This window comes from Zalophus californianus, chromosome 10 (genome assembly GCF_009762305.2).
Source record: "Zalophus californianus isolate mZalCal1 chromosome 10, mZalCal1.pri.v2, whole genome shotgun sequence".
Lineage (NCBI taxonomy): Eukaryota > Metazoa > Chordata > Mammalia > Carnivora > Otariidae > Zalophus > Zalophus californianus.
In genome coordinates, this window is record NC_045604.1 from 106,252,063 (window position 1) to 106,278,831 (window position 26,769).

The window sequence follows — 26,769 nt, forward strand, 5'->3', positions numbered from 1 at the left end:
TGAGAACAAGGAGGTTATATTACGGCAAAAATGCAGGTTGACTATTGCAACTACTTTCCTTTAGGGGATGGCAGGGTCTATCAGGCAGATGACCTAACTGGTCCTGATCAAGTGATTCCTGATTGACTGGTTTAAGATCCCATTTCTGGGAAAGCCAAAACCCTTATTAAGTCTTGGTTTGGTGTTATAGGGCTTAGACTCCATTTTGGGCCTGGGTCTTATTTCTGACAGTGTACAGCATAATGATTTGATACATGTACATATTATGAAATTATTACCACAATAAGTTTAGTTAATGTCCATCACTTCACATAGCTACATTTTTTTCTTGTGTTGAGAACTTTCCAGATTTACTCTCTTAACCACTTTATGATACAGTATTGTTAACTAAAGGCACCATCTTGATTCTAATTTTTCTGTTGCATTGTACATCCAGTCCATTAGCTAACTTAGTCACTGTTACCGTCAAAGGGTACCCCGAATCCAAACTCTTCTCCCCACTTCTTGCCTGAACTACTACAATAACCTCCTCACTGGCCTCCTGTTTTCATTCTTGCCTCCCTTTGATATTTGCAAAGATGTGTTTTATGGGCATAGGTTTTTTTTATAGATGCCTCATGTGTGTTTGAGAAAAATGTATATATGTTCTCTAAACATCTGAGACCAGAATTTTATTTTCTGTCCATTACAACAAGCTTATAACTGTCCAGCTCTTCTATATTCTTCATGTAATATTTTTTTCTGTCTGAGGTATTGCTCACCAACATAGGCTCTTGTAAATATCTCACTAAGGCTATGAAATTGTTCATTCCTTTTCATATTTCTGCTGCTTTGTGATTTATACATTTTAAGCTATAATAAATCTATACTCATTTCGAATTGTTATATATCTCCAGGTAATTGACCATTTTTACCATTATGCTAATATCACATGCTAACATCAACCAAGCCTTTATATTATAATGCTTTCTGCCTTAAAGTCTTCTTGGCCTTCGAGATCTCAATTCCCCTTTCATATGTTTCTCCTAAGGAAATACCTATCTTCAGCCTAGTCCTGAAATGCAATATTTGAATAAACCATTGCTAAACATGAGCTAGTGTCAATTTGTTACATATACTAATGTATTTGAGAGTATCTCTACTCTCAATGCCCAAGAAACAGAAACTACCCATCCTTTGAGAGCACACATGGGGCATTCACGGATATTGACCGTGCACTAAGTTACCAAGGAAGCTTAGAGGATTCCAACGGCTCTGCATGATGGAGACTGTGGTTTCTGACTATGGGTGAAAAACTTTAAAATAAGAGCAAAAGGCTAACTAACAAACAAATCTTATTTGTCTGGGATCTAGTTTGATAAATACTGCATAGGTCTCAGGCCAATGCAGAGTAAAGGAAAGAAAGAAAAGATGAAAGGGTTTAATGTTTAGTTAAAGTAGCAAGTCTTGACCTGGCATCTTTGATGGATGGATGTCAGCTCCTTCCCTTCTAGTCATCGGAGGCAGAGACTCTCCAGCGTCTGCACAGGACCAGGTGTCAGGAGGAGCCTTCTTCGGCTGTGAGATGTGTACCCAAGGCTTGGGTCCCTGAAGCCTGGCTGCCATCGGGGCAGTGAGGAGGACCTGGTCTAGTCCCTTCCAAGGAGATTCGTGGACAGCCTTTGTTTTAACTGATCCCAAATCGGAAGGGTGGGAGAAAATTGGAAACGTTAGTTTGGAGAGTCATAGCCAGATGTTTGAGAACTAGAAGAATTCAGAATCCAGTCCAGTTAACAGGTGTACTACAAAACCTCAAAGACAATTAACAAGATTAAAATCTAAACTCTACAAAGGTGCAAGCATAATTTTTCTTTCTATAATTAGCCCCCTTCTTTCTTTTTTAACCACAGATAATCACAGCAAAGCTAGTTTGTTTGCATTAAACTTGGCCTGATTGTTTATTTACGTAAGTGCAGCAAGGATAGTGATTGATCATATAAACTCTTTTTTTAAGACTGCTTAGCTGGAAATTTTCATAAGTAATTTCAGATCGAACTCTTAAAAGCCGGAGGCCAGGAAGCTAAGCCAAGGACTCACTATGAGATTTTTACCTGAAATACTATAGTTTGGGTTGAGGTCCCTTCAGATATCCTGAGCCATTCGTGGGCCTGCCAGGGAGTGACTTTCCTTACTCACCTGGTAAGGCCGCTGGGAACCCTATAAGCAAGGCACTAGGCTGACTTTCCAAGGAGTTCCTGAAAGCTGTCTGGACTTATATGAGTCTATACACATCTCTCTCCAATAATGCATTCCAGTCAAAGCCATATAGCCAATGTTTCCAGTTGTGTCCTGTTTCAAGGCGAACAAGTTCTTATTGAACTTATGTGAATAACTAATTATATTGCCGTGAAAAGAATACTCAAGAGTTTCTGAATTCTGGAGGAATCGGGCAGGGAGAGAAGGTAAATGTTTCATCTCTGTTATAAAGGAATGTTTTACCAAATTGCTGTAGGTCATAGATAGCTTAAGAAAAGGTTTCTTAAATCTTGGAAAACACAACATCCAAAAACACAATTTTCAAATAAAAAATCATAAAGAATTACAGTCATCCTCCTTAGTTCATTCAGTTCTGTGTGATTAATAGTCTGCTTGAATCCAATTTTTTCCAGTAGTTGTGGAAATTCTTATCCAGTTCAGTTTTATGACCTTAAAGTTGTCATAAACTTTTACTTACCAAAGTCCTATTTATGAATCTCCTTGAAGATGACATACTTCGGGAGGAACATTATTGCAAAAGCACCTGAGTAAAACAATAACTATCTGTAAATGACAAAAGACAAAAAATGCCTACTACTAAAGATCTGATGAGAGTTCATTATAGTGGAATTGACAAGGAAATTTGGTCATTTTTGTGTTACACAACATTTTAAAATGAACTGGAATTATGATGATAACATTATACCAGGAGATATCAGACTTTAGGAATTTCATATAATTTCTGGAACACTTATAACATATTCCTGTACAAATTCAACATAAGGAAGTCTTCGTATTCTTATTTGACGACACTTCCCCTGTAAATTTAACTTTACACATACATCTTATTAGTTTAACATTTCTTTCTATAAGGAGAGAAAACAGATCTTTTGAGACGTTCCAGGACCCCTCCCAAAAATCTCAGAGTTAATTTGGGGTCAAAAATACTTCACTTAGAATTTGATTTGGGGAAGTTTATCAAAAATACCAAAAGGTTTAAAAACACTTAGTCAAAAAGGATCATGGGTCACTGTGAACCAATACTTATCTATTTAACCAAAGTGACAATTAAAGACTTTACAATCAAATACAGAGAGTTAAATAGTTGGGGTGGTTTTTTTTTTTTTTTTTTTAAGATTTTATTTATTCATTTGACAGAGAGAGACAGCAAGGAGAGGGAACACAAGCAGGGGGAGTGGGAGAGGGAGAAGCAGGCTTCCCGCTGAGCAGGGAGCCCGATGCGGGGCTCGATCCCAGGACCCTGGCATCATGACCTGAGCCGAAGGCAGACGCTCAACGACTGACCCACACAGGCGCCCTAAATAGTTGTGTTTTTGTTTTTTTTTTTAAAAACCTTAGCTCTTTTAATAGAGACGACTCCGTTTTCTTAAGTAATCACAGATGTGATGAGAAAGGTAACATGAAACACAGTAAATTGCTTTGGTAAGACACAAAAGTTTTGCTTTCTGTGCAGATTGCTTAAAAAGTAAAGAAACTTCACAATCTGTTGCCAAAAGCAAACTGAAAGTGAAGAAAAGTTTGTTTTTTCAACAGTAAGAAATCAATTCTAATTTTGCGCTGGTGTACTTTTGATATTAAAACTCATTTTTTTATTTAAATAAATTTATTCCAATCTTAACCATCTTGACCGCACATAAAATTCCTTCTCCAAGATTTGTTTTCCAGAAACATTCTATAATTTTCTTTTTTTCTTTTAAAGATTTTATTTACTTATTTATTTGACAGAGGGAGAGAAGCGAGAGAGGGAACACGAGCAGGGGGAGCGGGAGAAGCAGGCTTCTGGTCGAGCGGGGAGCCCGATGCGGGGCTCGATCCCAGGACCCTGGGACCATGACCTGAGCCGAAGGCAGAGGCTTCACGACTGAGCCCTCCAGGCGCCCCTATAATTTTCTTTTTCACATTCAGATTCCGTCCTGTTTTTCCTCTTTCCCATTCTGAAACAACCAGCCTCACTTTAGGACAAAATTACTTCCTTTTCCCTCAACAAAAATGCATCTCCTTTCCTCATACCTTCTCTTACTGAAAACACACATCCTACTTGCCCTGCATACGGACTTATTATTTTTAGTAGCTATAATTACTTATATGAGAATTCTTAACACTTTAAAAAACCTTAATTTTGAGTGAAAATTAAGAAGTAAACAACTATGGACTGGCTTTTATGATGTGAGAAACTAAGGCAGAAGAAAAAAATTAAATTTTCTTACTACTTACAGCCCCTGGACAAGTCCTTGAAACAGGCAGAGTGACATTCCTCTAGGGACCCAGCTGCCTCGATGTTAATACTTTGCTAAGGGCAAAGGCAAACTTAGCTCAACACCCCCAGGATCCTGTAAGTCTTCTCTAACACATAAAAATTCCTTTTGCGGGGGTGGGGGGTGGGGGGTGGGGTGGGGCTGGGTCATTCAGCCAGTTAAGCATCCAACTCTTGGTTTTGGCTCAGGTCATGATCTCAAGGTCCTCGGATCCAGCCCTGAGTTAGGCTCTGTGCTCAGCATGGGGTCTGCTTGCCCATCTCCCTTTGCTCCTCCCCCACTTGCTCTCTTTCTCTCTCTCTCAAATAAATAAATAAAATCTTTAAAAAAAAATCCTAAAAATAAATAAACAAACAAACAAATAAACAAATAAATAAATAAATAAAAATTTAAAAAAAATCCTTTGGAAACTTCCTTTATCTCTACCCCACAGGATACACGGCCCACTGATAAACATCTGAAGGGTCTCGTGACACTTTTTACTGAACAGTAATAAATGACCTTTTCCCAACAATAGCTAGCCCCCTCAAGATCCTGGAAACCTTGCTTCCAAAATTCCTCAGAGACTTACACTATCCCTAATGCCCTCCCAACTTGAAAGTATATAATCAATCACCTGTCCCACCGCAGAGCAGCTCTTTCTGCCCATGGGTCCCATCCCCCTACGTCAATAAAACCACCTTTTTGCACTGAAGACGTCCCAAGAATTCTTTCTTGGCTGTTGGCTCCAAACCCCACCATTTTCTACATCATCTTACACTAGCATTCTGTGGATTGGTAGACTTATAAATACTTTTTATAATTTCTAAAAGTGAATGCTTTCTCAGAGTAAAAATTTCCAGTCTGTCAGGAAACATGTGTGCTAATAAACACAAATAACCTTTAGTTCCTCTGTAAAAGGAATCCCAAAGCGGATAAATGTGTGTTCAGTAATTAATGTTTCAGTATTTTATCTTATTTAGTCATGATCTAGATATTTAATGACTACCCATCGTTTAATTTAACTTAGCAAAACTTTAAAGTTTCAGGTTACCAAAAAGATTTGGGGACGCTATTTAAAAAGTTCACTTGAAATCTTTTATCCTTTAATTCACTTGTTCTCGGTAATTACATTTAGATTACCCACAAAAAGTTCACAAGGCATAAGACAAAGTCCGCCATCATCCCAAGCTATTTTTCTTCCTGACAAAATTTTTTTTAAAGATTTTATTTATTTATTTGACAGAGAGAGACAACACAAGCAGAGGGAGTGGGAGAGGGAGAACCAGGCTTCCCGCGGCGCAGGGAGCCCGATGTGGGACTCGATCCTAGGACCCTGGGACCATGACCTGAGCCTAAGGCAGTTTCCTAACGACTGAGCCACCCAGGCGCCCCTCTTCCTGACAAATTTTGTGACAGAGATAACGTGAACTTATTTGACTGATAAACCCAAGTCGAATGAAGTTGTGCATCTGCATTATTTTTAATGTTGGTAATTCTGAAGCATACCTATTTTAATTAATCCAACAAACTTGAACTACCTTTTATTTACCAAAGATTATCTCAGATCACATAAACTTGAAAAACGTTTTGGTTAGTTTCGGTTATATTCCTGAGAAGCTTAGGAATCCTTAATTCATACAAGTGGTCAATTCTCTTTAGGCCAATTAAATAGAGTTCTCTTGCAAATTAATTTTAGTAATACCATCCAGGAGTAGCAAATGACACACATGTATAGGCACCCATAAACATGCAGGCAGATCCAGAGAACTTACAGCTTCCATTTTAAAACTGTAGCCACAAATGAATGTAGTCATAGAAGAGATTGGATACAGTTTATGTTCCTGGCCAATGGAACAATTTAAGGCTACGTTCTCAAATGGTTAAAGCTTTTTATTAATATTTATGGAGAAGACAATGATTTTTCATTTGCCTAAATTTTATTTTTTTAATGACTTGTTTTTTTATATTTTAATATTTTATTTTATTTTATTTATTTATTTTTGAGAGCGAGAGCGTGCAGGGGCGTGCCCTTGGGGGAGGTGGGGGGCGGGCAGACGGAGAGAGAGAGAGAGAGAATCCCAAGCAGGCTCCACACTCAGTGTGGAACCCAACACAGGGCTTGATCTCACCACCCTGAGATCAGGACCTGAGCTGAAATCGAGAGTTGGACACTTAACCGACTGAGCCACCCAGGGGGTGCCAAGATTTTATTTTTAAGTAATCTCTACACCCAATGTGGGACTTAAATTTACAATCCTGAGATGAGATCAAGAGTCATGTGCTCCACCAACTGAGCCAGCCAGGTGCCCCACATTTGCCAGCCAAGTAAATTTATAAATACTCCTCCCCCTCTTTTTAACTAAGAATTTCCTCCTCAGAATTCTTAATCTCAGGAAACAAACTGAGTGTTACTGGAATGGTTGGGGGTGGGAGGGATGGGGTGGTTGGGTGATAGACATTGGGGAGGGTATGTGCTACGGTGAGCGCTGTGAATTGTGCAAGACTGTTGAATCACAGATCTGTACTTCTGAAACAAATAATGCAATATATGTTAAGAAAAAAGAAAAAGAAGAAGATAGCAGGAGGGGAAGAATGAAGGGGAGTAAGTCGGAGGGGGAGATGAACCATGAGAGACGATGGACTCTGAAAAACAAACTGAGGGTTCTAGAGGGGAGGGGGGTAGGGGGATGGGTTAGCCTGGTGATGGGTATTGAGGAGGGCACGTTCTGCATGGAGCACTGGGTGTTATGAACAAACAATGAATCATGGAACACTGCATCAAAAACTAATGATGTAATATATGGTGATTAACATAACAATAAAAAAATTAAAAAAAAAAAAGAATTTCCTCCTCAGAAGCTGGTATCTTAAAGAGATGGCCTAGGTAAGAGTTCCTGCCGGGATCAAGTAGAACATTTACATTTCAAACATTGAGAATAAATGCAAGTGTCTCTAAGAAGGACTTTGTTTCCTAAAGGCAAAATTTTCACACCACTTACAAGCCTCTTGAGATAAATAGAGGAGGTTTGGGATTGGGAAAAAAAAAATAAGTGGACTTTGAATTATTTCTGGAGCCACTCTTGGTTTTGAAAGGATTTGTAAGTTAAGGACAGTTGATTTTAATTCCTCAAGAAATTGGGTTGCAACTTAAATGACATCATAAACTGACCCACCATAAATCCTTTTACAAGGGCTTCCGAAGTTTTCACCCCACCCCCCCAGTACAGTTTTATTTTAGCTTAGGTGAGAAGGTCTAAAAACAATTTCTTATCAGGTTCTGATTATCAGCTTCGTACCATAGAGATAGTAAACTCTAGCTGAGGGTGAAAAATTTGCATAGGGTCTTTGAGGACACATTTTTTTCTAGAGTCCCAATTGATTACAAATGAAATATCAATCCTTGGGCCATTGTTTTGATGGTGGACCCCTAGGAGGGTGTGATGTGGGTGCTCAGGAGTTATTTTAGGTGCCTGAACTTGGAGCTGTGTAAGGCCAATAGCTTGGCAGACGTTTGTTTGTAATCTTGTTGCAAAGTCCTTTCAAAGTGCTCAGCTGGAGTCACAAGTTTAGTCAGACTGGTGATTTCCTGTTCTATTTTCTGCCTTCTTATCAATCCACTAATCTCAGAAGATAACCAATTTACAAAAAGAACAGCTAGAGCAGGTTGGGTGACCTTATTTATTGTATGGGACCTGGAATGTCATCGGAAGAGAGTTTCCAGATGGGCTTTAAAGTTTACCACAAATACATCTTTCTTATGTTCACATGTTTTAAGAATAGACCCATCAGTGCCGGCAGGGAAGACTCTAGGAATGGCTTTTAAAAGATCAGTTGTTATTTTGCTTTTTTTTTTTTTTTAATCCACAAGGGGACCATGCTGAAGGTCAACGATCTTGGATATCTTCCTCAGGGTTATGCCATCCTGCATCCATGCCATCTCCAAGATGATGGAGATCTGGCAGCCTGGGGTCTTGGGCCCTGATAATGACTAAAGTTTTCAGAAAACCTTTGGGGATCTTCCCTGGGTTTAGGAAATTCTTTAACTCTGGCCATTAGTTTGGTCTTGGACCAAGAAGGGAAAGATACCTGAGGAGGGTCTCCTGAAATTTCAGTGGTTTTATTTTATAAGGTAATTAATTGACCAACAGTCTTTTGAGAATGAGAAGGTAGTTCAGATAGAGGATTAGTAGAATGTGAGTACTCAGGTAAATGAGGATGGAGGAGTCATGTCAGTTTTATCTATTGTTTGAGGTATCTCTTGTGTCTTTAATTTTTCATTGGCCTTTGCAATGAATTGTTTAAATGAAGGAATTTTGGGATCTTGAAGGCTTTTGGAAGCTTCCGCATACCAGTTAAAATAGGTATCCCATTCTGTGTGTTGAACTTGGGAATCCTTGCTTTCAAGTGCACTTCTTAAATAAATGATCTTGTCTAATTGGAACGTTCCCCATAATGGCCATTATAATTCTAGGTTAAATTTTGTAAGATTTTGCCATTTTTCTAGATATTTATAGCTTCCAGAACCATAGTTCTTAGACAAAAAAATAAGCAGGTGTGCCAAAGGTGGTGTGTATGTTCATCTTTGGAATTTAGGGATTACTTAGTTACTTACTTATTTAGGCTAAGCCTTTAGGTCTCTCAGAGCAAAACTGATACCTAAAAGGGATGTGCCAATATATGTTAAGAAAAAAAAAAAGAAAAAGAAGATAGCAGGAGGGGAAAAATGAAGGGGAGTAAATCGGAGGGGGAGACGAACCATGAGAGACGACAGACTCTGAAAAACAAACTGAGGGTTTTAGGGGGAGGGGGTTGGGGGGATGGGTCAGCCTGGTGATGGGTATTAAAGAGGGCACATTCTGCGTGGAGCACTGGGTGTTATGCACGAACAATGAATCATGGAACACTACATCAAAAACTAATGATGTGATGTATGGTGATTAACATAACAATAAAAAATTTAAAGTAAAAAAAAAGGGATGTGCCACTGGGTTAGGGTTTGTGTGGTGTTTTACCATGTACCTCATTGCACAGAAATTTTTTTGAGGTTGGTGGGTAACCTAGTATGGATCTAACCTATTCCATAATCAACTTATCCTAACAGGAGTCTTTGGGTTAGGTGGTGGGCGCTCTAACAGCTATTAAATGCTCGACTGGTGCCCACAGATTTTGTGGCTGCTTCCGAGATTCCCATTATCAATAGACTTTGTCTATACAAAACAAGACAAACAAACATGTGCACCTTAATATGTCAGTGGTAACCAAGAGGTGCTACTGCATCCTGGCCAAAAGGAGGCCAAAAGGGGGCCCTGCGTGTACCCCCACCAATTCCCAATGTAGAACCTGGGACTAAGGAAAGAACTGAACCCAAAGACCCCAAAGAATGGAAGGACTAAGGACTGATTCCAAACAAATAGGCAACTGCAGCAGCTACCCACAGTTCCCAATGTGGAATCTGGAGACAGAACCAACGGCTGGGGTTTTCCACTCAAAGTACGAAAAATAGTAGCTATTGCAGCAAAAATACTAGCAGCTCCCAACATGGAACTGACTGGAGAGCCAACTGGATCAGGAGCCCAAAGCAAAGAGAGTGGGGCTCAGAACTGAGAGGAACTTGTCCCAGTCCTCAGAAATGGCAAGCGAAGGAGAGAACTCAAGAAGGTTCATGGGTACCATGCCTGTGTTTCTCGTTGGCCCCGAAGCCATCTGAAGTTCCCTTCCAATCCCGTTGCTGCCACAAAATCAGATGAATAACAAAACTCAACTGAATAGATTTAAAGATCTAATTGGCTTTACTCAACAATTCATGAACCAGGCAGCATCCCATCTAGTAATCAGAAAGAAGCTCTGAGGAGCTGAACCAAATGAAAGGCTTTTACAGGCGGAAGGGGGCAGAAAAAGGAAGTTTCTAACAAAGAGTGGATTGTTTCGGCAAGGTCACCCTCCACTGGGGGAAGGTCAGGGGTCTAGCAGGCAGATGACCTCACTAGTGCTGACCAGGTAATTCCAGATTGACCGGTTAAAGGTTATATTCCCGGAAGGAGCTGAAACTGCAATTAGGTTAGATATTAAGTCTCAGTTTGCTGCTGTGTAGTTAGCACAGGAGACTCCATTTTGGGCCTATTGTCTCTTTTTTAATTTAACACCGATGACTGGGTGTTAGACTCATTTTCTCTGGGTTTGCTGCTCCACGGACTTCTCTGGGCCCCGGTTCCTGACCTCAGCAAACCCCAGCCTCTGGGCCTCCACCTTAATGCTGGCTGACCTGTTCTTCCTGCCCCCGCCCTGCCCTGCCTCCCCCGCCCTTGGCTCCCTCCAGGAGGCACCAAGCTAATCAGGCTGATTATCACCCAGGTCCAATTCCACTTTCCCTGGCTACAACACGCAGTAAATTTCCTTCGCTGCTTGGCTCCCCTGTGAGCCCTGTCTCTTGTCAGGCAGCCAGACTTAGGCAGCCGCCAGCTCGCCCACCTGCTGTATCATCACAGATGAATCAGGCCTGCCCAACCTGGGGGTGTAATCTAAACGCCAAAGTCACACCACCCTCAGCAGCAAAACACAACTGTCCCGTCTTCCCAATCCAGTAAAATCTCTGGGGTTCTGGATGTGTTACTGTTTTTCCAAAAGCCTATACTATCATCTTGCCTGTAAGAGAGCTGAGTTTTAGAGGGTGCCTTGGAAAATTATTTCCCGTATCGCCACACATTTTGAGGGTGGGATAGTCGTGTTAGTCTTAGTTTCTCGTCAGGGAATGGCCCTCCAACTTCCAGCCTCATTTCACACTTGCCCCACCCCCAGTGTCTTTGGGTGACTGGAAATGACTTGGAAAGACCCACAGAAAGCCAAGGAGGGAGACTGCGATGCCGTATTTACTCCCAAGCCCAGGCCCTCTGCTGCCGTTCTTCCTGTCTTGATCTCTTCCAGAGATGGAAAGGTTTAGCCATGAGAGAAAAGGAGAAAACCAGGGTGTATGAGAGGCTCTGGCATGCATGGTCTGAGCTAAATTCTCTGGCTGGCTCCAGAACATGCTTTCCAGGGCGCCTGGCTGACTCAGTCCGTGGGGCATGCGGCTCTTGATCCCAGGGTTGTGAGTCTGAGCCCCATGTTGGGTGTAGAGATTGTCAAAAAAAAGGGGGGGGGATCAAATTCTCTTAAAAAAAAAAAAAGAACATGGTGCTTTCCATAGGACCAGAAAATGTTAAAAAAAAAAAAGAAAGAAAGAAACCAACTGAGTAAATTTGAAGATCTAACTGGCTTAATTCAATGATTCATGAATGGGGTAGCAACCCATCTAGCAAATAGAAAAGTGCTCTAAGGAGCTATTCGATATGGAAGGCTTTTATAGGCAGAAGGGGGCAGAAAGGGAAGTTTCTAACAACGAGTGGATTGTTTCAGGCAAGGTACCCCATTTGCAGGAAGAGCAGGGGTCTATATGGCAGATCACCTCCCTAGTGCTGATCAGAGAATTCCAGATTGGCTGGTTAAAGGTCACAGTCCTGGGAGAGGCTAACACTGCAATTAGGTTAGGTGTTAAATCTTAGTTTGCTGACATCGGCCTAGAATGAGTGACTCCATTTGGGGCCTGTTGTTTCTTTTCTTTCTTTCTTTCTTTCTTTCTTTCTTTCTTTCTTTCTTTCTTTCTTTTTTTTAACAGACATAGGCGTGCATGAAGCAATCAGAGAACAAATAAGAATTCAATTCCGAGAAGGATGGCTTTGTGAAAATGAGTCTTGATTCAATTAAGTTTAACAGGCATTAATAGCATCTTTGATGCGCAAGGCACTGTGTTAGGCACTCTGGGGGTATGGAGGGGAACAAAGCCACATCCTCCCCATGTGGGGACAGAGATGTAGAGAAAATTATGAACATGACATAACTATACACAACTGTCTTAAGGAGTGCTATAAACTGTGTCTGTATCCCCTCAAAATTCATATGTGGAAGCCCTACCCCCCAGTGTAATAGTATTTGGAGGCAGGGACTTTGGGAAGTAGGAGTTAGATGATGGGGCACCGATCTGATGGGATTAGTGCCCTTATAAGAAGAGACACCAGAGAGCTTGCTTTCTTGTGACCCACACCCCTCCCCCTCTGCCCCGTGTGTGTGTGTGTGTGTGTGTGTGTGCGCGCGCGCAAATAAAGCAGTCTTGTGAGCACACAGAAAGAAGTAGGTAGGTCTGCAAACCAAGAAGAGAGCCCTCACCAGAACATGATCTCACTGGTACTCTGATCTTGGGCTTTCAGCCTCTAGAAAATATATGTCTGTTGTTTAAGCCACACAGTGTTGGTGTTTTGTTACGGCAACCCACACTGACTAAGACAAGGAGTCACAGATGAGAGATTGTAAAGGGTTCTATCACAGAGGGCTTCCTGGAGGAGGTGAAGTTGGAGCTTCAGGATGAGTCAGGTTCTAAAGAGGAAGGTGTAAAAAGGGCATTGCAGGTTGAAGAAGCAGCCGAGGGGAGAGGGTGGCATTTCATCAGTCCATGCAGTGGGGTCGTAGAGCTCCTGGAGCCTGAGGTGGAGAGGTAAGGGAGAGATGGAGTCAACTCTAGGGACCTTGAAGACACTGAGGAGCATGGATCTTGCTTTAATAAGAGGGTGAGGATATCAGGGTTTTTGAGCAGGTGAACGGCACAATTGGGAAGGAGCCAGTGGCTGCACAGGAAGCAGTGATTGGCAGGAGAGCAAGCCACAGGGAGGTCAGGCATGAGGCTGACAAGGCAATGGGCTGGGTCAGAGGTGAAGCCATAAAGACCCACAGGTAGGGCAAGAGAAGCACCCAAGAGTAGTAATAGTACGTGGAACCACGTAACTGTGGGGGTGATGCAGGTGGCCAAAGGTGAGCCTGGAGGGGTGATTCCCAAATTCCTTTTTGCCTTTAAGCCCCAACAGACCCTCCTCTTCACACCTAGTGTTTCCACCCCCAGTCTTCTTTTGTGCATCTCTGTGCCTTTGGATTTCCCTGTTCCTGCAAAATAACATGGCCTTCGTTTCATCTTGCCCTCAGTGCAGCCCATGGCTCTTCTATGGTTGGAAGATGAGAGGAAGAGAAGGAATACTAGGGAGAGAAATGTGAGGGAAGAAGCTGATGGAGCAGTAACTAATGTTCCTTCCTCCCTTCCAAGAAATTTCTATGTGCCAGGCTTTTTTCCAAGCACTCTACATGTATTAACCCAGTTAATCCCAAGAGTGGCCCCACGGGAAGGGCATGTAACTGATGGTCAAGAACACAGGCTTGATGGCCAGACTCCCTGGTTTGTAACTCCAGGTTCACATCCACTGGCTACACCATCTCGGGCAAGTGACAGGATGTGTCTTTGCCTTGACTCCTTCATCTGTATAATGGGGATAATGATAGTTCCCACTTTATAGGGTTGTAAGGAATAAATGGGTTAAAATATACAATGGTGATTGGCACAAAGGGAGTGGTTCAGATAAGAGGTCCAGAGAGAAGTTACTTTCCCGAGTTCACTCAGGTAATAAATGGCTGGCCAAGAATTGACCCAGACCAACTACGTGTCTAGTTACTGTATCCTGCCTCTCCACGAAGCAGATGTGAGGAAAGAGCAGGAAGGATTTGAGGTGGATAGCGTGGTTCTAGATTGGATGTGGGGTCTGCAGTTCTTTTAAATGGCCCCTCCATGACCACTGATGCTTTGGTCTGTGTGAAGCAGGAAGCAGATTTGAAAAGGAAGACATCTAGATTCAGCCTGGGCTATAAAATGAATGTTTGTCTTCCCTCATCCCCAAATTCAGAGGTTAAAACCTAATCTCCAATGTGATGATGTTAGCTGGTGGGGACTCTTGGGAGGTGATTAGGTCATGAGGATGGAGCGCTCCTGAATGGGATTAGTACTCTTATAAAAGAGACCCCCAGAGAGCTCCCTCACCCCTTTTGCCCTGTGAGGACACCAACAAAGAGATGACTGTCTGTGAACCAGGAACCAAACCTGTCAGCACATTGATCTTGGACTTCCTGGCCTCCAGAATTGTGAGAAATAAACATGTGTTGTTTATAAGCTACCTAGTTTATGGTATTCTGTTATGGCAGCCCAAATGGACTAAGCCCAGTTTTAAGAGCTGGGGATTTTGATGGCTTTCCAATGGGGAGGGATGGCAAGGAGGGGATGGCCTGGAGCTGAACGGTGCCTGCAGATGCTCCAAGTGATCATGAGGGGGCAGCAGAGCCTAGGCTCTGTTTTAAGCTTAAGGTTTAAATGGGGTAGCCTGTGGGAAACACCTTGCAGAACAAAATAAATCCTGAGCTGCATGGCCGGAATCATAATAAATCATCCTAAATGTGTTAAAAATGACTGCAATAAGGGGACTTTAGGAAGAACGTAGTCCTTAGCAAAAAACAAGTCTGAGTCCAAATTGTCAAATATGACTTTTCCCAGACTTAACACAGGGAGTGGGTGAGAAAGCTGGAAATAAAACCCAAGACTCTATCTCTGCAAATCTATGGAAAGAAACGTAAGCCCATTTCCAGAAGAAGAACTTGATTCTCTCCCAGTTGGGAGTGCCAGTATCATGGGAGTATGTGTGAGTCTTGCTTTATGGCATCTTCAGTGGCCAGCAAGTGATGCTGGGGAAGAGCAAGAATGGTACACTTTCTGGCTGTAGATTTTCTTCTTTTCATCTTGAGGCCAAATTCATCAGACCCTACATCCTGAGGGAGAGGAGGCGAGAGAGCTTGGCAAGTGAGAAACAGGAACCAGTATAGGGTATCAGCTGAAGAAAGGACTGGGAACCATGAAAAATTTAATAAATTTGCTTTTATTGTTTTTGGTTATTAGAAATATATATTATATTGACTAATAAAAAATCAGAACCGATAGGTAAATATTAGAACTTTTAAAATACTTATAATCCTATATACTCAAAGAAAATGCTGAATCGTTTAAAACATTTTTTTATGAAAATGAAGTACAATAAGTCTTGCAAGAGGTTTTGTATAACGTAAATTTCAGTCCCATGTTTAAGTGATCGCCAGTTAATAGGTGATTCAGATGCTGTCCTTGGTGCTGAAACAAGGCAGGCAGGAGGAAGAACTTCCCTGTATGAACAGGAGCGCCTCGCCTGAGATCATAACAAGCCCATCGGAGTTTCCATGGTGTTTGTATTTGAGAGTTTTCTAGCACTGTATTCTCTCCCCCCTTCCTCCTTGGTACAGGTTTTGTTTTTCATCTGGTTCCATGAATGCTGTCAATGGGGAAAATTTCCATCAGGCTTAGACAAAGTAAGTTCTCCTCACTCCCAGACCCCACAGCTCCATGTGAAACTGCCTTAAATTGACGTCATCATCACCTGGGGCCTCTGAATTTTGATCTGAAAAGAGAGAGAGAGAACCAGGTGAGGGCTGGGTTTATAAGGAAACTGGGATTTGGAAACATAAGAGCCTTGGGACTGGGAAAGTGCTCAGCTTAGAATCTAGTACAAATCAACTGTCTCCCCCCACTTACCCCTAACTTAAGTAGCTTTCAAGGCATTCTAGCTAAGGAGTTTATCTTTGCCCCAAGGCTTTCCCTAGGGAGAAAGGTGCATGAATCCAATCATACTTCTTCGGAAGTGTGAATACTTTGAGAGCATTTCTTCTGCCCTGGAACATCCATCCAGTTGAAACAAAATTAAGGTGGCAATCAATGAGTGGTCACTTCTTGCCAAGTGCCAATCTTGGCCTCAATCATAGTGGGACATCCTGACATTATGTACCCCCTGAGGTGATGCAGTAGCATTATCCATGACATATGCTTAAGAAAAATGTCTAAGCTGGGTCTAATCAAGCCTCCAGGCCTGCCAGTTTATAGGAAGTACAGAGGCTTGAGGGACAAGGTAAAGGACACCATGAGGAAATAATTAGATATATTTAAAATGTGGGGCATTCCTTAAGACAATCATCCTAGATTCTTAAAAAAATCAATATATTTAAAAGGTAGGAATCAGTTCTAGATTAAAAAGACCAACATGACACAACAAAAGTCAGTGAGTGAAATTTGTTCATATTTGAAAAATCTAGGAATAAGAGATGTTTTTGGGTTCATTAGAAAAATGGATATTGGATGATATTGTGGAATTATCAACTTATTGGGAATGCTAGAGGGATTTGGGGGTGTGTACTGAAGCGTTTTATCACTTTTATCATTTTATCAAATGTCATAATGTTTGCAACTGACTTCCAAATGGTCCAGCAAAATTTGTTGGGTATGTATATCATATATGTATATATATACCTTGCCATATAATGAAAATGTAGCAACATGTTAAACATTGATGATCTAGGCGGGGTATTTAGTGCATTACTATTTTGACTTTTATGTGGGTTTGAAAATTAAAAATTAGAGTGGAAAGAAATCTCTGAACCTGGAACCTCAGGTATCTAGAGAAGGTAGATTCCACCCTGCTGCTTAGCTCCTTCTCCTCCACCTGCTGCCACCCCAAGTTATTGTTCATTTCCCAGCAATGTAGACCTAGATGTCACCCAGACTAACAACCATAAACATGACTTCGCTTTCCTGAAGATCTTACCATGGTAGGAGAGGATATGGGGTCTCAGGGCAGGGGGAGGTGAGCGCTTCATCCATGCCTTTCTTACCTGTGTTTCAGAATCTATGTGGTCCAGGGAGGGCTGGAAGTTACTATAAATGGAGTCCAAGTGGATGGCGTCATCTTGAGCTGGAAGGGAAGAAAGCCCCATGGAAGCAGCTGGTTAGGAAGACAATCTCCCATCTCTCCCTATCAATCCCACCCACTGCAGGGCTAGTATTTCTCCTTTTTGTCCTTTTCCATGCTTATGCCTTCATCTTTGCTCTGCCTTTCATTCACAGAAAATAGCTAGATTTTGTTTTTAATTCCCTCTTTCAGCTGGAGTGTTTAATCCACTTATATTTGTTGTTGTTGTTATGGTAGATTATTTTATTTTTTTAAGATTTTGTTTATTTATTCGAGAGAGACAGAGGGAGCGGGAGAAGCAGGCTCCCTGCAGAGCAGGGAGCCTAATGCAGGATTCGATCCCAGGACGCTGGGATCGTGACCTGAACCGAAGGCAGAGACTTAACCAACTGAGCCACCCAGCACCTTATTTTCTACCATCTTATTTTGTGCTTCCTATTAGTCATCTCTTTCCTTATCATCTGTTCCCCCTTTCTTGCTTTTTTGTGGATTGACTGAAATGGTTTCCTCGTTCCATTCTTCCCTTCTTTGGAATGCAAAGACTCAATCTGTAGAAATTTTAACACATACATTTAACCTGACAAAATCTGCAGTTAATCACTTGACTGAGCTATAAATCACCTACCAGTGAGCTCACCTACTCTTAGGTGCCTATCCGGGTCCACATAGGCAGGTTTGTGTTCTGGAGAAATCTAGACCATCAAGCAACTCGTGCCCCCCAGTGGTCTAGTTCTGCTGTGCCCATGCCTACACTTCATCCAGGGCTTTGCAGGAGCCAGAGGTGGAAATAGGGGTACGAATGTGGAACCCAATGTTTTAGAGATGAAAATACTATTCTCTTTGCTCTTTTAAGTCCTCCCGTGTGCCTCCCATGTGTGTCTCCACACTTTGAAACATTTTGAGTGCACTGAGGACTTCCCATACCTTCATCGATGTCAAAGCCAATGTTTCGGAAAGTTCCAGGGGTTGGTCCTCCATCTTCTTCATGCCACTTATACAACTGAAACACTCTAGACTTTTGCCTATTGACAGAAACACCAGAGAGATTCCGTGATGAGTAGCGAACCAGGATTTGGGGACTGGTTATGTCCCTCCTTTCCGCTCTCCCACTGTCCACCCTGAGGGTGAATGATTGAGGGCAGAGGGATCAGAAAAGGAGGAAGAGGAGCTGGAGGCAAATGGGAGAGGTAGCAGCAGGGACTCACCTTTTCAACTCCTTCTTGGAACGGAACATGAACATCAAGAGAACAACAAGGACGAGTAGCACTATGGCACCAGCTGCCCCCACAAGCCCATACACCAGGCTCTTCTTGGTGCTGAACTCACAGGTTTCACCACTGTACCAGTCAGTGTCTGTGGTCAGGCAGCTGAGATGGACAGAGGGGGCAGATGGAGAGACGAAGGATTCTGAGTCAGGGGCAGCCAACACCCACAATCTCCCTGCCTCAGATCCAGCCCTGACCCCATGAGTGCAGAAGAGGAGGAGAGGGTGAAAACGACATTGCTGGGGTCCAGAACGAGGAGCCCTGAGGGGATGGACAGAGGTAAAGTCCAGCTTCCACGGCATGGGCCTAAGATAGGCCCAATACTCAGCCCAATAGTTTTAGGTTTTGCAGCCCAGGATCTAGAGCAGTTGGCCCACCTCTGGTGCTGCCCTGGGCTGTACCCAGGAACTTGAGACCCCAACAGCAACCTTTTTATCCACACACTAGCCATCACATTCTCAGCCTTTCCCTTTCTATCAGGAAAAGCAAATCCCCATCCCCGATCCCCAGCATACACTCTGCCTCCGAAGCTCCCTCCCCTCCCTGGAGATACCCTTTCTAAGCCCTGTTCCTCTCCTCCCCACACCAGCCTGCAAAATCCTCGCTCAGAAAACTTTCCCAGAACCAGAACATCTGCTCAGGCCTTTGCATATGTGTGACTTCTTCCCCCTGGTTGCTCTTTGATTTCATTTCAGTGGGCAAAGCCTGGGACTCGGGCTTTTACAGGCTTTCCACCCTCCCCGTGTGGGTGGGTCACCTTCTCATTTCATCAGTATGGTCTCCCCCTGGAAGCAAGGTTCTATCCTCCCCATCTGACTGGGAGTTTCCTGAAGCTGGGGCTTTCCTTCTGTTTCTTTAGAGCTTGGCACAGTCCTTAGTCTCAACTGGACAAACCCCGGGGAGGGGAGGAGAGCTGTTGAGGCCTGTTCTGGACCTGGCCTTGGGGCTCTGGCTACATGGGTCCTTTGTGGCTGCCTGCATTCAAGAGAGGCCAGGACCCACTCCATGACTTGGCCTTTAGGCAAGGTCTTGAAGGGTGGGGAGGAAGGACAGAGCCAGGCTGGGGAGGGACACTCACTAGCACCGAGGGCCACTGCGGTCTAGCTGGCACTTCCCGAAGTTGCAGTTCAGGGATCTGTTGAAGCCTGGCATACAGCGGTTGATGCAGTTCGGTTTCTCTTCCTTGTACTCCACGAAGAAGTAGGCAGCGTAATCATCTCCAGCCCTCTCCCGGCATTCCTCTGTGGGGAATGGAGAAGTTGCAGTGACTAGGCAACCAGGCACACGGTCTGCCTCCCCCTGCCCTCCCTGGAGGCCCCCCCAACCAAGTCACCTACTTGCAGGGTCGTATTCAGTAACTGTGACCGTTTGCACCTTGGTGGCAGTCGTATTGTAGCACAGTACAGCTGTGAATGGACACACATAGAGCCCCTTAAAACAGATTGCTTTAGTAGGGGTTGGGGGAGTGGGGAGAGGGGCTGTGATGAGGGGTGGTGGGAAACCCATCCCTGCAGACGGGGAATGCCAGCCTCATGCCTAGCTCTCCGGAATAATGACCCTTCAAGTGCCCTGTGCCCTCCCCATGTCTCGTCCCACATGCACCTTTGCCAAGAGTCCCACACTATTCATTACATTCAGAAGAATCTTCTCCGCATAACAAGCCATGCTTATTCTCACTTTCCCCGCAGACTGGTGCCCCACAGGATGTAGCCTGCGTGTACGCCTGCCTTTCCCCCTTCCCCCACCCCAAGGATGACAAAGCTTAAAGATTCCTTGACGACCCCTTCAAGCCCCTCCCAGGAGCCTAGGAATTTACATTCGCAGGTATTATTTCTGCTTATTTGCTCCTTGGTTACATTCTGGATTTTTTCCTTCACCTCCTGGGTGACCTTATTTAAAACTTCCTTGTATTCTGGGGTGTAGTTGGTCTTCAGGATGACTTCATGTTCTACCACAATACTGCCAGCACTGAGGAGAGAAAAAGATATCCATGAGTATCCTCACAAGTCATAATAGGTGCTCACTTCTCCAACCCCTTTTCCCAGGCAGGATATGCCCTCTTTGTCCCCATGGGAAGGCAGAGCTGGGGGAAGATGGTTGAAGTGATGACCCGGAGTCCCCTGGGTGAAGGCTCATTCCAGGCACAGTGCTAGTCACTTCCCCACAGGACTCATACCATGACTTGCGCCTCTGACAACTGTCTCAAAGGTTAAGTTCTAGGCAGCTCTGTGTGGAAGTCTCGGAAGGTTCAAGGGCAAAGATGGACAGAGGGGTGGGACCATGGAAGATCATCCTCAAGGTGTCATCAGATGCATTCCAACAGGAGACTGGGCAGCTGCCAGCAAGGTGTCCTCAAGAGGTAGGAGGACACCAGAGACTCTTACAAGATTCAAAAATTGCTAGGTGGAAGGCTGCAGAAGGTCTGTGAGCCTCTTAAGAGCATGCACAGATTTGAAGCTCATATGTACATATTTTCTACTCATATACACTTGTGTCGATTCTAAAATGAATCTCTGACACCTAAAAGGTTAAAATTCTAGCTGACAGTCTCTTCCTACTCTGTGCTTAGGAGCTAGGAGAAGCCAGGGGCAAGGCCACCAAGAAAGCGCGACTTCAGACACGCTAACAGCTTCCATTTGTTTCCTTTTCTCTCCCCTAGCTCCAAATCCCCAAAGCAGTACATCTTCTGTGTATGCAAAACAGGATCAGAAATACTTGGAAGTCAATAAGCTCTTATTCTAGAATGCAAGTTACTTCTCTCTCACGTGGGTGTAGAGATTATTTACACCCCAGGAATGAGCTTTCTGGGTTTAAAAATACAGCAACAAGTCCAGACTTCCCATGCTCACAATTCAAGATTCCTAAGTAATGGAAGCCCAAAGCACTCTTTTTCCCTTGCTTTCTCCTTACCAGTATATTCAGAGGCTCAAACATAAATAGAAGATTGGGGGAGTGTGGATTTACTCCTGAACAACATAAAGAATAGAATAATACAGAATAATAGAGTTAAATGAGATAATAATTATACTCATAGTATATAACATATAGAAGAGTGGAATTCAAATAACCTCTAGAATGAGTTAGAAGGGACCAGAGGATCTTGTAGCTCAAGGCCATCTTTCACAATAAAGACATGTGGGTCAAGAAACCCATGTGGTGGTGGCATCTGGCATCTCCCAGAGTCCATCACTGTCCTCAGTCCCCGTTTTGAAAGCTCCCACGGAGAAAGACGGCTTTATCAAGGCCACGCAGGTGTAGTGGGAGTTATGAGGTACAGGAGGAAATCCCAACACTGGCCCTGAGTAGCCGGCTGATCTTGGACCAGCAGTTGGCCCCATGGGGCCTCAGTTCCCTCTTCTGTAACATGAGGATAGATGGTTCCTAGGATTCTTCCTTCCATACTTCCGAGGTGAATGATTCTCACTTCCTATCTGCCCACTCCCAGATCTCTCTGGAGCCCTCAGAGCCCAGCTGTCTCCTCTTATCTGACCAAAGGTGGTAACATAGATAGAAAACCCAGCAGGAATGTAAAAATACCTGATCCACAGAGCCTGTCCTCCCTCTCTTGCCTGAGAGATAGAGAGAGACATGTAGAGAAGAAAGATGACATCTGCACCCACAGACTGCCCCATCCCCAGGGGAAAAAGAGAGCTCTACGGGGTCAGCACATGCCAAACCCAGAGAGGAAGTTTTAGGACCAGAAAGAAAACTGGTTTTCTCTTCCAGGGGAGCTGAGCTGCTGAAGAGCAGACACGGGGCACCTGCTGTGCTCACAGACCACAGGGAGGGGGCATGGCAAGCCCATATGGTCCCACCTAGGGTGGCCTCTCTTGTTTGAGAGAGAAGGTTTGGGTTCAACACAATTGAGAGAGGAAGAAAACAGAGGCTGACAGACACATTTCCCCTCCCTGTGATTTTTGTGCAACTTCCTCCCTACTGGTTCTAAGTTCCTCTTGAAAATTATCACGATTCTGTAAACCATGGGAACGATAGCTCCCTCATGATCTGGGGGAGGCTGGGCAACTCCTGTGAACCTCATTGGCCAGCACCATTCTCAACATTTCAAAAAGTCGAGGTTGATAATGGGGCTGAGATTCTGTGGGGGCAGAATCTTGTGGGAGGTGAGTAAGAGTGAATACCGGCCACCTGTCGACTTGGACACTTTTCCCTGGGGTTTCCTCCCGAGTTAAGTTATTGGGCTTCATCTCTGAAAACAAGTGGGGTGTCCATCACACAAGCTGTAACCTGCAGGTGTTCTTGTGTGTCAGTGTCTCCAGCATAAGAGGACTTCTGTGAGAGCTCTTGGCTCTCCCACTCCGTAAATGACCCCTCAGGCAACTCAATGCCTGTCTCTAGGTCTCTGTTTCTTCATCTGTGCAATGGGAACAGTCCTGCTGGCCTCACTCACAGGGTGATTAGAGCTCCAAAACTTGAAAATATGTTGTGAAACCATAGTTTTTGGAGTGTGTTATGGGCTGGACTGTGTTCCCCCAAAATTCATGTGTTGAGGCCCTAACCCCCAGTACCTCAGAATGCATCTGTATTTGGGGATAGGGCCTTTATAGATGCGATTAAGTTAAAATGAGCCTGTTGGGGTGGGTCTTAATCCAATCTGAGTGGTGTCCTTATAAGAGGAAATTTGGGGGGCTCCTTGCTGGCTCAGTTGGAAAAGCATGTGACTCTTGATCTCAGGGTCATGAGTTCGAGCCCCATGTTGAGTGTAGAGATTGTTAAAAAAATAAACAAGAACTTAAAAAAAAAAAAAGAGGAAATTCAGTCACACAAAGACACACCAAGGATATGTTTGAATAGAGGAAAACTGTGTGAGGACCCAGTAAGAAGGTAGTTGTCTACAAGCTGAAGAGAGACTCAGAAGAAACCCAACCCACTGAACGCCTTGATCTTGGACTGCCAGCCTCCAGAACCATGAGAAATAAATTTCTGTTGCTTGAGCCACCTGGTCTGGGGTATTTTGTTATGAAAGCCTTAGCCAACTAATATAGAGGCAGAGTTACAGTTGTCTTTATAATTATGACTATTGCTTCCACTCCAAAGACTTTCTTCCCAGGAGCCACAGATACTTACAACAGCCTTGTGATGTTGACCCCTTGATACTCAGGGATTCCAAGATAAACTATGTTCATCTGAAAGGCAAGGAGGTCACAGTGTCATCCCACAGGACCCAACTTGGAGCCTGCCAGGTCTTTCCATAGGAACTCAGGAAGGCCGACATCTGCTGTGTTCCCCCATTCCCTGTCAGGAGTCCACACTGTCCCGATGGAGGAGTCCCTCCTCAGAGACCAGCCCCACCCATGGGGCCCCCATTCCCCTTTCATGGAAACTTGCTTTGTCTTTCCACAAGCTCTCTGGCAAACCCTGAGGAAAAGAATGAGCTGAGAAACTCACAAGCCTATAACAAGAGAACAGCCCTCAGCTGCTTTCTTCACCTCTAGAGACTCCTCCCTAGGGAGAGCAGAGTGGCCCACGGGGACTTGCATTCCCAGGCTCACCTCTTTTGTGAATATCTCACTGAAGTTCTGGAATTGTACAGAATTCCGGTCTTCTAGCTCTTTGGTGTACTCCATACTGGTCACTGTCACGGTCATTTCCATCTGGGCAGAGACAGTCTCCGGTGGAGGCTCTGAGGTGGTCAGACAGGAGCACCACTTACTGAGGACAGAGCCAATCCCTCACCCCGAGTTCCCTCCCAAGGAGACCCACAACTCCAGCAATTCTTCCCTGGGCAGGGGAGTGGCCTGGGCCCACCACCCACGACCCCCCACTCAGGTCTCACCAGAGTGCCCTTGGAGGGTGGGGAGTACACCGCACTCCTCACGGCTTTGGAATTGAGCCCAGGGGATCTCGGGTCCTACATTCTCTATGAGAATTCCACACACTTTTTGTATTCTCCCCCATCACACACTCATTTATCTTAGGTGTATTTTATGGTAAAATTCTGTGTCAAATTTGTGTTTTGTTCCAAACCATACCTTCTTGCTTTATTCATTTTTTAATGTTTCAACTTTCTTACCATTGAGTAAAATGGTTGCCCCCAGAAGAGGCCATATTCCTGGACACGCAGAGGGGCAGGAATGGAGGTCCAGTGTTGGGGAGAGCACGGCCCTGAGGTCTTACTCACCTATCTCAATGCTGGGGACCACCTCCTCACACTTCGGCCCCTGGAAGAGGTTAGTGCACACACACTTGATCCCATCCCAGTGGCCACCATTGTTGCAGATCGGGACGCTGTTCTCGCAATGGTCTCCTTGGTAGCCGCTGGGGCAAACACAGACCTTCCCGTTCCATGTCCCTCCATTTAAGCAGATCCCTGAAAGGGACAAGGCCCCGCTTTACCCTCACATATTTGCACAACATTTTACAACTTGTACCATATTTTCATAGGCACTGTCTAATTTGATACTCTCACGAGACCCTGGGGTAAGCAGGACAGTTAGTGTCATCCCCACTTTACAGATGGGACAAGTGAGGTGGAGATAGGCTAAGAGACCTGCCCATGGTCCATGTGGAGGCCAGACTTGACCTGGTCTTGGAGTATTCCAGTATGATTTACTTTAGCCCTGAAAAGAAAGGAACAGGAAACCTAGTGTTGTCAGTAGTGAGGGACCACACAGTCAAGGCTGAGGAAGAGAAAAGAGGAAAGAGAAACTAGGAATATCCAGAGGAACTTGACCAATCTAGATTCCAGCAAGCCTGAGAATGAGTATGTAATTGTCTCTCCAAAACCTGCTTCAGAAGAGCTCATACTGGAAACTGTTGCCATTGTGACTATTCATGATTCCTCTTTATTTTCTGGGATGTGGAGTTTGAGGGAGGAGTGTAACTTCCCACAACCTGCCTGGAAAAGTGATAGCTCTGTTCCCTTTGGGTTTTCTTTCTTTCTTTCTTTTTTTAAAGATTTTATTTTAGGGGCGCCTGGGTGGCTCAGTCGTTAAGCGTCTGCCTTTGGCTCAGGTCATGATCCCGGGATCCTGGGATCGAGCCCCACATCGGGCTCCCTGCTCTGTGGGGAGCCTGCTTCTCCTTCTCCCTCACTTGTGCTCTTTAGCTCTCTCTCTGTATCACTCCAATAAATAAATACAATCTTTTAAAAAATAAATAAAGATTTTATTTTATTTTATTTTATTTTATTTTATTTTATTTTATTTTATTTTATTTTATTTTATTTTATTTGACAGACAGAGAGCACAAGCAGGGGGAGTGGCAGGCAGAGGGAGAAGCAGGTTCACCGCCGAGCAAGGAGCCTGAAGCAGGACTTGATACCAGGACTCTGGGATCATGACCTGAACTGAACGCAGATGCTTAACTGACTGAGCCACCCAGGTGTCCCTCCCCTTGGCTTTTCTTGAAAAGAGCTGTACCTGCACAGACTAGTATTCCAGGTGTGTTTTGTCTAAGGAAGCACATGAGATGTGCACATACTCTAGGAAGACCTGCCCCACCTCTGCCTCCTGGTCTACCCCTCTCCTACCAGATTCAGAGTGCATGGACCACACCCACGGCCATCACATCACACAGCTTCTGGTTACAGGCCTTTGGTACAAGACATTCAGGAAGAATGAAAGAGTTGAGTCAAGAGTGGTGTCCTGGGCACAATAAAGATCCATGAATCCAAATCAGCCTCTCTCTCACTCTCTCTGTTGCGTGTTACTGAAGATGTCCAGACCTGATCTAAGTGCTGAACACAACCTTGTGCACAGCAGCAAAAGCAACTACTGGGGTGTGTGACTTGTTGCCCAAGGGTCTACAGGGAAAGCCGACCTCCAGGGAATAAGAGGAAGATGAAGGGAGACCATCTGCCTTCAGACAGGTGATCAACACCAGCTGTAGGCCTGGTGGTCATGCATTCACTACAACACACCTGTGGGACTTCCTAGGGACACAAGATCCAGACCTCCCCTGTGAAGATGCTCAGTACCTCCATCTGAGAACCAGAGAGCTCAACAAGACAATGCCACATTGGAGAGAAACCAAAGAACAAAGCCACATAAAATAAAGGCCAGGGAAATAACTTGCCAGAGGAAGAATTCACAGAGTGCTGAGAAAATGCAGTAACCAAATTCTGAAGAACTTCCCTTCATCTTAAATTCAAGACAGGATTGGGCAGTGCCCCAGGGAGACACAGATCATATGTCCCGGGGCATATCTATAGTACATCTAAACCAGCAAATGTCTTCAAGTATTTTAAGCAGTATGTTTTTCTTAATGTATGGCAAATATCCTCTCTCACTCTGATAATAAATCTCAAAAGTATAAGGCATATTGTATAATATATATTGTATATTACGTATTACATAATGACAGTATGTTATAACAGTAGGTATG

At 44.1% G+C, this 26,769-nt stretch overlaps 1 protein-coding gene and 1 long non-coding RNA gene across 2 annotated transcripts in view; both read right to left on the reverse strand.

Moving 5' to 3' along the window:
* Positions 1 to 1,431: 1,431 nt before the first annotated feature.
* LOC113931876 lies at positions 1,432 to 4,506 on the reverse strand. The gene is made up of 3 exons (XR_003522903.1): positions 4,471 to 4,506; positions 2,714 to 2,779; positions 1,432 to 1,670 (listed from the first exon to the last, which is right to left on the reverse strand). It is a non-coding gene; the product is annotated as an uncharacterized LOC113931876 (long non-coding RNA).
* Positions 4,507 to 15,261: 10,755 nt separating this feature from the next.
* Positions 15,262 to 26,769, reverse strand: part of LOC113932084 (mucin-17-like) — a 30,254-nt gene continuing 18,746 nt past the window's right edge. Inside the window, exons 9-18 of the mRNA XM_035722234.1 lie at positions 24,566 to 24,754; positions 23,937 to 24,067; positions 23,512 to 23,570; positions 20,243 to 20,394; positions 19,764 to 19,832; positions 19,505 to 19,667; positions 18,367 to 18,528; positions 18,086 to 18,183; positions 17,085 to 17,164; positions 15,262 to 15,820 (exon numbers count right to left, since the gene is read on the reverse strand). Coding sequence (XP_035578127.1) covers positions 15,779 to 15,820; positions 17,085 to 17,164; positions 18,086 to 18,183; positions 18,367 to 18,528; positions 19,505 to 19,667; positions 19,764 to 19,832; positions 20,243 to 20,394; positions 23,512 to 23,570; positions 23,937 to 24,067; positions 24,566 to 24,754 — 1,145 coding nt within the window. The 3' untranslated portion in view covers positions 15,262 to 15,778. The remainder of the gene's footprint in view (positions 15,821 to 17,084; positions 17,165 to 18,085; positions 18,184 to 18,366; positions 18,529 to 19,504; positions 19,668 to 19,763; positions 19,833 to 20,242; positions 20,395 to 23,511; positions 23,571 to 23,936; positions 24,068 to 24,565; positions 24,755 to 26,769) is intronic.